The sequence below is a fragment of the Zophobas morio genome, unplaced genomic scaffold (assembly GCF_036711695.1).
Source record: "Zophobas morio isolate AGI-343-1 ecotype UQ-CSIRO unplaced genomic scaffold, CSIRO_AGI_Zmor_V1 ptg000004l, whole genome shotgun sequence".
NCBI lineage: Eukaryota > Metazoa > Arthropoda > Insecta > Coleoptera > Tenebrionidae > Zophobas > Zophobas morio.
Window position 1 is genome coordinate 5,923,513 of NW_026972109.1, and position 15,335 is coordinate 5,938,847.

At 33.9% G+C, this 15,335-nt stretch overlaps 1 protein-coding gene across 5 annotated transcripts in view; it reads left to right on the forward strand.

Annotated features, from left to right (window-relative positions):
- The window catches only part of LOC135139091 (octopamine receptor Oamb), a 251,743-nt gene that overhangs the window by 220,061 nt on the left and 16,347 nt on the right, over positions 1-15,335 (forward strand). For all 5 annotated transcript variants that reach the window (XM_064069188.1, XM_064069180.1, XM_064069212.1 and 2 more), the window contains one exon: positions 8,459-8,669. In XM_064069188.1, coding sequence (XP_063925258.1) covers positions 8,459-8,669 — 211 coding nt within the window. The remainder of the gene's footprint in view (positions 1-8,458; positions 8,670-15,335) is intronic.

The window sequence follows — 15,335 nt, forward strand, 5'->3', positions numbered from 1 at the left end:
GAATATTTGCGATTTGTAAACAATAGTGAAAATTCCATCAAATATGATCCAAAAAAGTTTTGGTCGTGTGTGAAAATTAAAACAAAATCTCACATGATGTTAAGCGAAATGGCATTTGGTGACCATGTAGTGTCTACGAGAGATTGTCAACGCTTTCGCTTACAATTTTTCCATCGTTTTCTGTGATAATAATGTTCCTCGATGTGATAATAACTGTGCTACGAGTACTAACATCTATGTTACTTGTGGTGATAACAACTGTGTTTCTATCTCTTTTCAAAAAGTCTGTAATATTATTTTCTGTTAATGATGAGGACATTCTGAAAGCAGCAAAAACTATATGAATTTACGCAATTTGTGTCATCAGCTTTAGATAATAATTTCCAAGTAGATGTGATATATACCGATTTGACAAAAGCGTTTGATATTGTGAATCATTGCGTGCTTTTAAAAAAACTTGAATTGTTTAGATTGTGTGATGATTTGTTCTTATTATATTGTAGAGAGCAAACAATATGTTGACTATGGTGGATGTAAGTCTTTTGAAATAAATGTAAATAGTAGGGTGGCTCAAGGCTCAATTTAGGTCCTCTGCTTTTTACCATATTTTTAATGATGTAACGAGTCTTCAAAAAAAAGTTTTATGTATGCAGATGATTATAGTAAATATAATTAAGTCTGTTTGTGATGACATGCTCTCTAAGAAAATAAAGGGTGGGTCGGCGATAGTAGTACTAGTTAAGAAAAGGCTGATTTGGGTAAATGACATACCCTCTAAGAAAATAGATAAGGCTGAATTTGGTAAAAGACTCTACGAAAATAAAGTGTGGGTGGGCGGGGCTAATTTTTGCTAAGATAAGATAATGGATAAAGAAATTCCAAAAACAGAAGTGAAAATAATGAAGAAAAGCAACTGTTGGAATTAGTCGAAGAGAGAAAATGGAAGCTCCTGAGTGGAAATAAAACTTTTTTTAACAGCTTCTATTAGTTTGTATTCCCACTCTACAAAAGAATATATAATTAACGCCGCCCACCCACCCCGCCTCCATTTCTGTGATTCGTTTTATCTGATCTGAATGAAAGGTGGATCTTAGAGACAACAGGGGCTACTACTTGTTAAGATAAGACTGATTTGGTAAATCACATACTCTCTAAGAACATAAATGGTGGGTGGGCGGGGCTAGTACTAGTTAAAAAAAGCCTGGTTGTGGCGATTCGATGGGACTAGTACTTGTTAAGATAAGTCTGATATTGGTAATCGTATCGCGTATCCTCTAGGAAAATGAAGGGTGGGTGGGCGGGGCTAGTTCTTGCTAAGATAGGATGACGGAAGAAGAAGATCGAAAGACAGAAGTAACTATTGGAATTTGTTGAAGAGAGAAGATGGGAGCTCTTGAGTGGAAATTAATTTTTTTTTAACCGCTTACGTTCTATTCGGGCACGTAATTAACTCCGCCCACCCACCCCGCCTCTATTTCTGTGACTCATTTTATCTAATCTGAATGAAAGGTGGATCTTATACTCAACAGGGGCTAGTACTTGTTAAGATATGACCGATTTTGGTAAATACCATACCCTTTAAGAAAATAAACGACGGGTGGGTGGGCGGGACCAGCATTTGCTAAGATAAGACGAATTGAAAATGAAATATTCTCTAAGAAAATAAAGAGTGTGTGGGCGGGGCTAGTATTAGTTAAGATAAAGTTGATTGTGCCGAATGACATACCCTCTAAGAAAATAGATAAGGCTGATTTTCGTAAAAGACATATTCTAAGAAAATAAAGGGTGGGTGGGCGGGGTTAGTAGCTATTTGCCAAAATATACTATATAGGACCGAGTGAACAATCGGTAGTGGAATATTTAATAGTGAACGAGAAAGCATGAGAAGAAATTTTGCAGTTCAAAGCGGGAGAAAGGATAGACTCTGAATATATCCGATACTGGAAGTTGAAATAGGAGAATATAACACAAAACAGAGAAGAAGAAAATAGGAAACTATGTGAGAATAATTTGGGATGAGGGGGCTAGTGGGGCATATGAAGAGAAGTTAACAACGTACCCTTTCGTTGAAGCTAATACGCAAACAAAATGGTATGAACTAGAACAACTGATAAAAGAAATGAAGGTAAAAATTAGTGGAGATAGAAGTGGAGGGAGAAAAAATGACAAAGAAGAACTACAACTACTACGAAAAACAACTTTGGAGGATGAAATAAAAAGAGTGGGCAGTCAAGGAAAACAGATGTGGCAGGAGCTCTTATGTAGAAGAGATAAGAAACTGTAGGTAGAACGATTAGATATTTAGTGATAATAGAGTAAGAAGAGCAACATTACTTAACAACCTAAAACAACAAGAAGAAGAGAGTAATCATCTGTGAGGGAGAGAGAGAATATAGAATGTATCAAAAAGACCGAAATACAATAGAACATACGATGGAAGAGTGTGATAAACGAAGAAAAAGAGAAGCAAGCAGGGAAGAAATATTGAGAGAACTACATGTTATTCCCAATATACCTACAAAATTTGAAACAATCGGTCTAGTAGTTCCGGAGATTATCTATTTAATAAAAATTGACACAGATGACAGACAGACGACAGACAGACCGAAACGAGAGACCACTTTTTTCGTACTCCAGCGGTGTTTTCAATTGTATTACGAAATTACAAACAAATAAGAATTAGACAATTTACGATCAACGAACAAAGCTTCTCTCATTCCTAAACTCCGACTTTCTCTAAATGCACACCATTCTTTAAAAAAATTCCTTTTTATTTTACGTTACTCTTTCTTAAAATATACTCTAACTCGAAATAAACAAGACATTTTTATATTTTTTATTAAATATTATAACAAGCTGCCAATTTAAAACTTACAATTTGGTGATAAAATTTCATTTTATGTGAATATAGAGTTCTTAAATCAATATTTTTTTCAGGAATTACCACTTTCAAATTTATCATTTTTTTTTCCATAATTAAGAACAAATTACATACAACTTCTGCTGGATATGTTAGTGAATTAACTTTAATTTCTCTTGAACAAACGCATTTTGGATAAGGGCTAGACAATTTTTTCAATTTTCAGGAAATGTTTGGGGATAACTTCCTCACTACAATATTGTTACGAAATAAACCCATATAAATAATAAAATAAAGACTTGGATCGCGAAACGTCTAGAGGAGAGTCGGGCTTTAAATAGAGGCCGCCGTCGGGAACGGAGGGATTCATTCAGCTAGTTGAACAATTTCTGGACATAATCGTTGCAATAGTTAGTCGTGTAAATACGAGTTATTAAGAAATAAGTTGTTGAGTTTTAATCCACGCCAATTTTTATTTGCCCGTACAGCGTAACAATAGTTTGAAACTGCGAATGAATGGCAAGAAATGTGCTTCAATGTTTTAAGCCCCGAACCAGTAGATATTATTGAGAAACAAAATTATCCATCAACTTTCAGGTTTCACTCAGCACTTGCTAAGATAAGACTGATTGTGGTAAATGACATACCCCCTAGAAAAATAAAGGGTGGGTGGGCGGGGCTAATATTTGCTAAGATAAGACTGATTTTGGTAAACGACAGACTCTCTAAGAAAAAAGAGGGTAGGTGAGCGGGGACAGCACTAGTTAAGAAAAGGTTGATTGTGGTAAGAAAATAGAGGGCGATTCGGTGGGATTAGTATTTGTTAAGATAAGACTGATTTTGGTAAAATCTCTCTAAAATAACTTTGTGGAAGAAGAAGATCCAAAGACAAAAGTGAAAATAATAAAGAAAAGCAACTGTTGGAATTAGTCGAAGAGTGGGTGCTCGTGAGTGGTAATAAAACTGTTTTAACAGCTTACGTTCGATTAGTTTCCATTCCGACTCTACAAAAGAACATACAATTAATCCCGCCCACCCATCCCGTCTCCATTTCTGTGATTCATTTTTTCTACTCTGAATGAACTTATATTCAAACGGGGGCTAGTACTTGTTAAGATCAGACTGATTTTGGTAAATAACATATTCTCTAAGAAAATAAAAGATGGGTGGGAGGGCGGGGTTAATACTTGCCAATATATGCTATGTAGGACCGAGAGAAGAATCGGTCATAGATAATTTAATAGTGAGAAATTTCGCAGTTTAAAGTGGGAGAAAAGATAGACTCCGAAATATATGGCACTGGAGGTTTAAATAGGAGAATATGACAGAAAACAGAGAAAGAGAAAGCAGGAAAATATGTGAGAATAATATGGGATGAGAGAGCTAGTAGAGCGCATGAAGAATAATTAACAATGCACCCTTTCGGTGAAGCCAATACGCAAGCAAATTGGGATGAATTGGAACAACTGATAAAAGATGCAGAAATGAAGCTGGAAATTAGTGTAGGTAGAAGTGGGCGGAGAAAAAATTACTGGTGGAATGAGGCATGTTGAGAAAGGCGGCCTACGAGCAAGAATTTTGAAGGATGAAGTAAAAAGAGTGAGAAGTCATCGAAAACAGACGTGGCAGGAGCTCTATAGAAGAGATAAGAAATTCTAGGTAGAACGATTGAGATAGAGAATGATAATAGAGGAAGAAGAGCCACATTATTTAACAACCTGAAACAAGAAGGAGAGAGTTATCATATGTGAGGAAGAGAGAAAATGCATAATGTGTCAAAAAGTCTGAGAAACAATAGAACATATGATGAAAGAGTGTGATAAATTAAAAAAAAGACGAAACAATCGGTCTATTAGTTTCGGAGATTATCTATGTAATAATAATTGACACAAATGACAGACATACGACAGACAGACGGAAACGGGAGACCACTTTTTTCGTACTCTAGGGGTATTTTTAATGGTATTACGAAATTTCTTAAACAGAAGAATTTCGTATAAGGACATTTTTTTTGGTAATAGTTGCTTATAGACAAATAACACTTTATTGCTTCTCTAATTCTTGCCAAAATATAGCCCGCAACTTTATACAAACAATTCTGCCTGAGAACACAAAATATTTGATTGTAACTGTTCTAGTCACAAGAAAGAGAAACAGTCAAGTGTGTAGAAGAAACCACATTACTCGAAGGTAGCAAATCTTTTATTTCTAATAAATTTTGATCATCTACTACACTGTATAACTTCCCTTTGTGTGCGTACTTTGGAAGCATTGAATTACACATAAATTTTTAAGAAGTGATCTAAACTGAAGTGCATTTGGTATCGCATCTTGTGAAAATGTTGATGCATAAAAAAATTTGTAACCTCTGACGTTTAAAAAATACTCCTAAATATCTAAAATAGTTTGTGTTGTCAAAATTAAACCTGTTTGTACTGGTTTGCAATACCCCCCCCCCCCCCCGTTCCATTTAAAATGAAACAATAATTCCTTGCAAAATTTCAGGATATTTTTTATTCACGTAAATTAGATTTGTTTAGCCGAAATGTCACATCGAGACGACATGATATGGAACCATTTACTTAAAAATTTGATAAACCAAGCAGTAGTAGTACGAGCAACGTCGGAAAGAACATCGAAACCTGGATTTTTATTTAACACTTCGTCAAGTTTTTGAGATACTCTAGTACCAATATCACCCCTTAGTGCGTTTGCTTGTTGTTTAAATTCTTTCACTAAGTTTATGGCATCTACCAACATGTTGGGTTTTTCTAACTTTTCTATTTACCTTACATACGAATTGATAATTGCTTCTTAGAAAAGCTAGATCTTGTCGCAAATCTTTGTTTAAATCTTTAATCGATTGAGAAGAATCTTCCCTAGACTCCGTAACTCCTTCCGCAAATTCTTTGATATATTTGTCATAATAAAATGTGGCCTGTAACCATATTCCCCACCTCGTTATAATCGGCTCTGGGGGCAATGGTATGTTTGGAAATTTTTCCTTAAAATGTTGCACTCTTAGTGGGGCTTTAACAAAAATCTTTTTACCATTTGCCACTAATTTATTAACAGTAGGAAACTGCAAACGTATTCCTTCAGCCACTCTGTTTAAACCGTGGGCAATGCAAGTAGAGTGAATTAAATTGGGGTACAATATTTTTAGATTATTCCCTGCTTTCAACATATAACAAGCTGCATCCAAGATCATCAATAAAATTTTATTCGCCGGTATGGCATTTGGCAAAAATAGTGACTTAAGACTGTCATTTACAAATCTGGTAATCGTACTGCCATTTGTTTTATCTAACATTTTCAAATTTACTACATACCCTCGTCTAGGGAAATTTTCATTTAAGATTCCAACAATTAAACTTGCCACGTATCTTCCACAACTATCGGTTGTTTCATCGACAGCGAACCATAAATAATTATCTCCAATGCGATGTTTAATTTCGTTGTAAACTTGTTGAAACACTGGGCCTTCATAATTTTTTCGGAGAGTACTTTCAACCGGAATATGTCGATTGCAGTGTTTTTCAAGGAATTCTTGAAGAGGGCCATTCTCCAATTTTTTTAAAGGTATATTGGACTGGATCATCATTTTACATAAATCGAAATTAAACTGAAACTGCTCATCTTTTGTGGAAGTAGATGCAACAGATTCATGTATGGTCTGCTGTTTAATTTTAGAAACTTCAAACATTTTCTTCCTTTCTACATGAAGAGCCGTTCTGACATGTTGCGTCACGTTATATTTTTATCACTTTGAATCTAAAACAACGTACATATACAGGATTAGTAAAGGAAAATAGATAAACAAAAATTAATGGGCTTACGGTTTTCACACAAGCTCTGCAGAATATTTTGTTGTTTTCTAATTTTAATTCTGGAAAATCCCTTATCCACTCATCCGGCGTCGATTTTACTTTCGCCATTCTTTTAAAATATTAGTAATATTACCAAAAAGAACTCAACATGTAACAAGGGAGAATCACGTATAACACTGTACTACGACAGATGCGATAGACTGATGGTTGTGAAATAAACGGTTCATTTACTTAAAAGTTTCCATTAGAAAAATTTTAAGGTAGGTAGTTGGGTACAATAATCCTTTTTTCTAGAAAATCTTCAACGGTCTTGCCGCAAAATGCCGAAAAAGAACATCTGGTTAAAAGCTTTAATTCATTATCAACGGAAGTAAGGATTTAAAGTCATAAAATCTATGGAGTATTTTTCCAATCCTATAATAAAATTTTATTACCCAAACGACCGGAACCTATTCATAGAAAGGGTCTTGAGTAAGTGTACTTCCATGGTCACGTCCAGGTAAAATGCATACGATACGATACGCCTAACTAACAAGTATTTGTCATTCCCGACAAGGCCGGCATTTGAACAAAATATGCTTAAAACTCATATTCGTCGAAAAAAGCATTAAATAAGCATATAAGTTTTAATATGCATAAAATTGAAAAAAAAGCAAATAAGCATAAAAAAATGTGTCAAATGACTCCAAATTGTATCATAGTTACAGATATAAAAAAGTTTTGAAGTGCTTACATTTTTCACAAAAAGCATTAAACTTAGAAATCCGCTCTCTAGTAATCACTTCTTCGTTTATTCCAAATTTGCCTGCAATTACCAGTTTGTCATTAATTTTTAAATTCTTTAAATTTAAACTGTTAATTGTTTCTACTAATCAATAAATTTCCTCTTCTTTCTGCTTCTAAACACTCGATTTGCGCTAATAATTGTTTTTCAGTGGATAGTAAATTTTGAATCTTGACATTTTTTTCGTTATGCGTTTCTTCTGGATTGATAATTTTAAATGGAGCTTGATATTTCAGGAAAACCCGTTGAGACGAACGTTCATGATAAATTTGACAGTAACTATGTCATACACGTGTTTCTGTCAACCAGTTATATAACCTAAATTAAAAACGACATAAAACATAAAGGCACTCTACTTTTCGAGAGATAGTTGTGAATATGGATAATTGTCGTAATAATTAGTATCCTACCTGCAGCTCTCTTTCTCTCTTGTTTTAATACTCCTAAGATAATTTTTTCGACATTAATCTCTCCGTGTAAGACGTGGAAAAAGTGGAGACGGCGGCGCGTTTCGTGATGTGCGGCGGCGGTGATTAGTCGGCAAATAAGGATAACAAAGCTCGCAACTGTGCGCAATGTTTTTGTGTTCTTGATCCCGGAATGAATAATTTATTACATGTTGTAGCTGCAGGGTGTACACTTTATAAATGGGGGTTGTCTTTTTAGGTTCAGATTAAAATAAAGAAGGATCCGAGGCGGCAAAAATTCCGAGCGGGATGGAAGACAGTTCCATTTATAAAGTTGTACAGATTGTGTCGGAACTTATCGCTGGGATTTAGTGCGGATCAAAAAAGCTATTTTTTGCTTTATCTCTTATTAATTTTAGATCATGCCTCGGAGGGTCCCTCCTTCACGTTGCTTTGTGACGAAGGTTCCAATCTCCTAATTAAATCTGTTGCTTCGGCCTGCCTAAAAGTGATTTGTTTAATTGGCATCAGCCCGGACCACACGTTAATCTAATTAATTCCTGTTAATTTATTTTAGACGGAAGACGATACAACAAACACGACCCAGCCTGAGGACCTGCACTGTCCGTGGAAGTGCGAACTTACTAACGAGGCGGGATACGTCGTCTACTCGGCCCTCGGTAGCTTTTACATACCCATGTTTGTCATGCTCTTCTTCTACTGGCGTATTTATAGAGCCGCCATAAGAACGACGAGGGCAATTAACCAGGGATTTAGGACTACCAAAGGTTGGTGTTCGGTTTCATGTAAAGTCTTGTTCGAAACTGGTTATGTTTAGATTTTTTAAGTGTGTAATAAATAATAACAATCGTCTACGAGCTCAGTGAATTATTGTAATAATGTTTGTTTTGCTTGTTTTGTGGCAAGGTAAAACTACAACGTCGTGTAGTATATATCGTTTGACAATTACTCGAGCGTAAACCAGCTGAAGATCGATTTCTCTAATACGATTACACGTAATTATGGCTAGAAATCAATAACAAAGTGAAAACTGAAAGCTGAAATAAACCAAGGGCAAATTTACATATTTCCCCCGAAACAGTTAACCGACTGAAGTAAGTTCATTAATAGTTCAACTACTTCAAACACGCATAATTTTTTAATTAGGCTGTCTCTACGTATTTCTCAGCTCCTCATGCTCTTCTTTTGTTGATTTATTAATAGAACAGCCGGAAAAACGACGAGAGAAATTAACCAGAGTTTAGAACCACGATGTGCGCTTCAAGACGTCTATTATTTATAAAGAAAAGCTAGTGAGAAGTTACAGGTATTAAAATACGTAGCAGCCCAGTTTTTTATTCGTTTATTTTAAGCTAGTACTTGTCACATCTGAACGAAGTATATTTTTCTTTATGTTTACTGCGCTTTTACGGGGAATATATTTTTCTAACTGAACGTGAGATCCATTCAAAATCTATAGTGCTTCAGTTGCTTATTGTTGATACTTTTTCCGTGTTGTATTTGTGTTTTTATCTAACTTTAAGGACTCTGGATGAGTTGCGTATGTTTTCGTTTATCGCAGCGACATCTAGTTCCACAACTTCAAAAATATACCACTAACTCTTAACAACTATTATCTTGTCCTGTTCAAGTTTTCTTAACTTTAGTTTATGTGTAACTGACGGCTTGAAAAAGTTATTAGAAAGTTCGAACTCAATTTTTATCGAATGTTTCGTTGTCGAATTACACGATTTTAAATCAAATACAACAAGAAAATATTTGTTTTATTTTTGATTTTTTGCTCCATGGTATCAGGTATATTTCGAATAAAATTTCACATATTTCGACTGATTAAACTCCTGAATAAAAATGCGCGTTTTTAATTGACGGTTCGACGGTATAACGAACAATTTATTGATCAAAACAGTTAATTTGTAAAGGAGGTCGAGTGGCACTTGATTTGATAGGTTCTTCAGTTTTTAGAGTCCTCTAGATTACAAATCTTTTCACATAAAGGGAATGATTTTGAATTAACATGAAAACGCTATTTTTAAATTGACGATATTTTAATAATGTTCTGAAAATTCAGCTTTAGATCATTACGTGTGGTGCTTAAACGGTAAGGGAAGTTCGGTATATAGGTTATGGGTTTGAATGAATTGCACTTTTTTTATTTTTACATCCCGAACGGAAATTACGTAAATGTCTTTTAAATTTTACTAAATAATATACTCCTACATGTGTAGTTTATGAATCCGTGTTGAAGCTACAAAACCGAATGCTTTTTAATCACAATTTATCCCAAAAAATTGATCACGTCATCCTATCTACAATAATCAAATCAAGAACGGCTCACCCCATTTTCTTGAAAATTTTATAACTTTAAAGCAATTTTTCTAATAAAACTAGAACCTGCTCGCTGCGCTCGCATTCTAGACTTTTTCTGCAGTTTAGTCTCATAGAAGTAATTAAGAAAGCATCTCAGCGCAATTGTTGACTTATCGAAGAAATGAGGTCGAAATCTACAAAAAAATTCTTTTAGTTATTTTCGAAAGTGGTCGAAAAAAAGTCAAAATTTTGCAAGAAAAAATTTGAGATCTTTTGAAAGTTGTCTAACAATCCACAAAAAATTCTGGGACATAGATCTCAACGTGTTGATTCGAAAAATATAGCGTGTTGATGGTCTCGGAATAAAATTTTCGAAATATCCGGTTTGAAAGCCAATTTTTTTGAAAATCGTTAAAATTGACAATTGAATTGTCGGCATTTTGTAGTATTCTAATAGGATCCATCGGGCGAATCGCTACTTTCATGTTTTATCAACGTCTCCCGTTTTCGTCTGTTTGTCTGCTTTCTGTCGAGATTATCATTAGATAAATAACTTCCGAAACTACCATACGGATTGTTGTCAAATTTAGGCAAATCATGTAGGTGGTAAAATGCTTATCAAAATAACTAATAATTTACTAATAATGTGATGGCGTCACCTTGAAAATGTTTCGTTGTTAACGTTAATTAAATTTATAAAATAACATACAGCCGTAGTTTATGAATCTGTATTGATTTATATTCCTAGACGTCCAGATTTTTGGAAAAAAAAAATACAATTGTGTAACAACATTGTACAATTTACCTCTGAATTTGCAAATCCGAATGTCTTGAAATCTTGTAAACGTTTTAAGATGGTCGTAGGTATGGTAAATCCTTAATCAACATATATCTTCAGCCCCTCCCAAAAATTGATGACGTCGCTACAAAATTTAGCCGAATCAATCCTATACAATACACCAAGTTTTTCTGAAAATTTTTTAAGTATAAAGTAGTTTTTCTAGTAAAATATGATCATGCTCGCTGCGCTCGCATTCTAGACTTTTTCTGTAGTTGAGTCTCACAGAAGTAATTAAGAAAGAATCTGAACGAAATTGTTGGCTTATCGAAGAAATGAGGTCGAAATCTACAAAAAATTTCTTTTAGTTATTTTCGAAATTGGTCGACAAAAAGTTGAAAGTTTGCAAGAAAAAATTAAGATCTTTTTTAAAGTTGTCTAAAAATCCACAACAAATTCTGGGACATAGATCTCAACGTATTGATTCGGAAAATATAGCGTTTTGATGGTCTTGGAGTAAAATTTTCGAAATATCCGATATCGCAAATTTTTTTGAAAATCGTTAAAATTGATATAATGATAGAAGTTTTCGACAAAATGAGGGTGGAAGTAACTTTTGAAAGTCGAACTCTATAAAAAATACGTCAAAATTTTTATTAGGAAAAATTGGGCTTTTGGAAAATTTTCTAAAAATCCTCCTTTTTAAAATAAGACTAATCTTAGCAAATCATATACCCTTCAAGAAAGTAGGGGGTGGGTGGGCGGGGCTTGTACTTGCTAAGATAAGACTGATTTTGGCAAATGATATACCCTTTAAGAAAATAGAGGGCGGGTGGGTGGAGATAGAATTTGTAAAAATAAGACTGATTTTGGCAAATAATACATCCTTTAAGAAACTAGGGGGTGGGTGGGCGGGGCTTCTACTTGCTAAGATAAAGACTGATTTTGGCAAAGAATATACCCTCTCAGAAAATAGAGGGAGGGTGGGTGGGGTTAGTACTTACAAATTAAAACGCTTTTACACTTTTGAACTTCATTTTACTAATTGATACAGGAAGAGAACTCGAAAAAAAAGTTGTAGGAAGGCTTGGTGTATTTAACACACTAAAGCTCTTCTGAGAAAAGCAATAGACAATTTGTATCTCTGTTCAATAAATTCTGCTCTTTAATGGTTTATGCAGAAAAATAGATCTGGGTTATTGAATTATCGGTATTTTGCTAATATAAAATCAGTTTTATCTTAACAAGTACTCGGCCCGCCCACCCGCCCCTTATTTTCTCAGAGGATATGTGATTTGCCGAAATAACTCTTATCTTAGCAAGTAGTAGCCCCGCCCACCCACCCTTTACTTTTGTAGAAGGTATGTCATCTGCCAAAATCAGTCTTATCTTACGAAGTACTAGGCCCGCCCACCCGCCCCTTATTTTCTCAGAAAATATAGCATTTGCCAAAATCAGTCTCATATTAGATAAGTACTAGCCCCGCCCACCCGCCCCTGTTTTCTCAGAGGATATGTCATTTGCCAAAGTAAGACTTATCTTTGCAAGTACTAGCAAGTACTACCCTCTGAGAGTGGGCGGAGATAGTACTTGCTAACATAGGCCTTATTTTGGCAATAACATATCTTCTGAGAAAATAGAGGGCGGGTGGGTGGGGCTAGTACTTGGGAAGATAAGGCTGATTTTGGCAGATGACATGTCCTCTGAGAAAACAGGGGGCGGGTGGGCGGATCTAGTACTTACTACGAAAAAACTGATATTGCTCCTATTAATCTTGTAAAAACTTGTGAACTTTAAAGGTATTAAAATGCAAATTTTTATAGCAACGAGTTAAATTCCTAAATCTACCCGAAATCTACAAAATATCATGAGCTTTTACTTGTGAGTTATCACTGCATTAATATTTTTTAGATTTGCTTATAAAAGTGAGTCAAAAAAATTAATGAATGTATCAATTTATTTTGTTGATTAAATCAGGAACGGCTCACTCCCTTTTCCCAGAAAATTTTGGGAATACAGTACTGGTATTTTTAGTATTACAGTGCACCAATCCAAGTTGATATACGTGTCCTTGCAAAAATGTTGATGACCTCATCGCAAAATTTTGCAAAGTAAAAACTTAACTCAAAAATGCTGGATATGTTTCACTGTACTTTAGGTGCGAGGGAAGTTTTGTCGCAACAGCTTTTGATCATTTTTTTTTTATTAAAACACAGCAAATGTGATCGATTGTTTTGAGAAAATCTCTCAGGACATATTTAATAATTTTTTGAGATGACGTCATCAACTTCTTGAAGGGGATGAATAAATAAATCTACAAAAAAAATGTCTAGCTAATTTTCAAACAAGGTCAAAAAATGATCAAAAATTTCATGAGGTATATAAAAATTGAGCTTTTGGAAAAATGTAATAAAAATCCACAAAAAATTCTGGAATATTCGATTTCGACGTGTTTTTTTAGAAATATTCGGTTTGAACGTGAAATTTTTTAAAAATCGTAAAATTTCTCACATTTGAGTTGGCGATTCTGGAAAAGTGGTAGAATTTTTCGATAAAATGAAACCGAAAATAATTTTTGGGGATCGAGATCTTCAAGAAAATGTCTCGGTAATTTTCGAAGGTGGTCGAAAAATGAGGACTTTTATATAAAAAAAAATCTCAAAATTATGTTATAATTTTTGAAAAGAGCTGCATTTGTTCGACTGTAGTTCAGGAACGAGAGAAGTTCTGTGTAAGTAACCTTGAACTAGATTTTTGTTTTTAATTAAAATACAGAAAATGTCATCGATTGATTGAGAGAATCACTCAGGACATGTTTAATAATTTTTTGAGATGACGTCATCAACTTCTTGAAGGGGATGAATAAATAAATCTACAAAAAAAATGTCTAGCTAATTTTCAAACAAGGTCAAAAAGTGATCAAAAGTTTCATGAGGTATATAAAAATTGAGCTTTTGGAAAAATGTAATAAAAATCCACAAAAAATTCTAGAATATTCTATTTCGACGTGTTTTTTTTTAGAAATATTCGGTTTGAACGTGAAATTTTTTAAAAATCGTAAAATTTCTCACATTTGAGTTGGCGATTCTGGAAAAGTGGTAGAATTTTTCGATAAAATGAAACCGAAAATAATTTTTGGGGATCGAGATCTTCAAGAAAATGTCTCGGTAATCTTCGAAGGTGGTTGAAAAATGAGGACTTTTATAAAAAAAAAAATCTCAAAATTATGTTATAATTTTTGAAAAAAGCTGCATTTGTTCGACTGTATTTCAGGAACGGGAGAAGTTCTGTGTAAGTAACCTTGAACTAGTTTCTTGTTTTTAATTAAAATACAGCAAATGTCATCAATTGATTGAGAGAATCACTCAGGACATGTTTAATAATTTTGTGAGATGACGTCATCAACTTCTTGAAGGGGATGAATAAATAAATCTACAAAAAAAATGTCTAGCTAATTTTCAAACAAGGTCAAAAAATAATCAAAAATTTCATGAGGTATATAAAAATTGAGCTTTTGGAAAAATGTAATAAAAATCCACAAAAAATTCTGGAATATTCGATTTCGACGTGTTTTTTTAGAAATATTCTGTTTGAACGTGAAATTTTTTAAAAATCGTAAAATTTCTCACATTTCAGTTGGCGATTCTGGAAAAGTGGTAGAATTTTTCGATAAAATGAAACCGAAAATAATTTTTGGGGATCGAGATCTGCAAGAAAATGTCTCGGTAATTTTCGAAGGTGGTCGAAAAATGAGGACTTTTATATAAAAAAAATCTCTAAATTATGTTATAACTTTTGAAAAGAGCTGCATTTGTTCGACTGTATTTCAGGAACGAGAGAAGTTCTGTGTAAGTAACCTTGAACTAGTTTTTTTTTAATTAAAATGCAGCAAATGTCATCGATTGATTGAGAGAATCACTCAGGACATGCTTAATAATTTTTTGAGATGACGTCATCAACTTCTTGAAGGGGATGAATAAATAAATCCACAAGAAACATGTCTAGCTAATTTTCAAACAATGTCAAAAAATGATCAAAAATTTCATGAGGTATAAAAAATTTAACTTTTGGAAAAATGTAATAAAAATCCACAAAGAATTCTGGAATACACGATTTCGACGTGTTTTTTTTTAGAAATATTCGGTGTGAATGTGAAATTTTTTAAAAATCGTAAAATTTCTCACATTTTAGTTGGCGATTCTGGAAAAGTGGTAGAATTTTTCGATAAAATGAAACCGAAAATAATTTTTGGGGATCGAGATCTTCAAGAAAATGTCTCGGTAATGTTCGAAGGTGGTCGAAAAATGAGGACTTTTATATAAAAAAAAAAATCTGAAAACTATGTTAT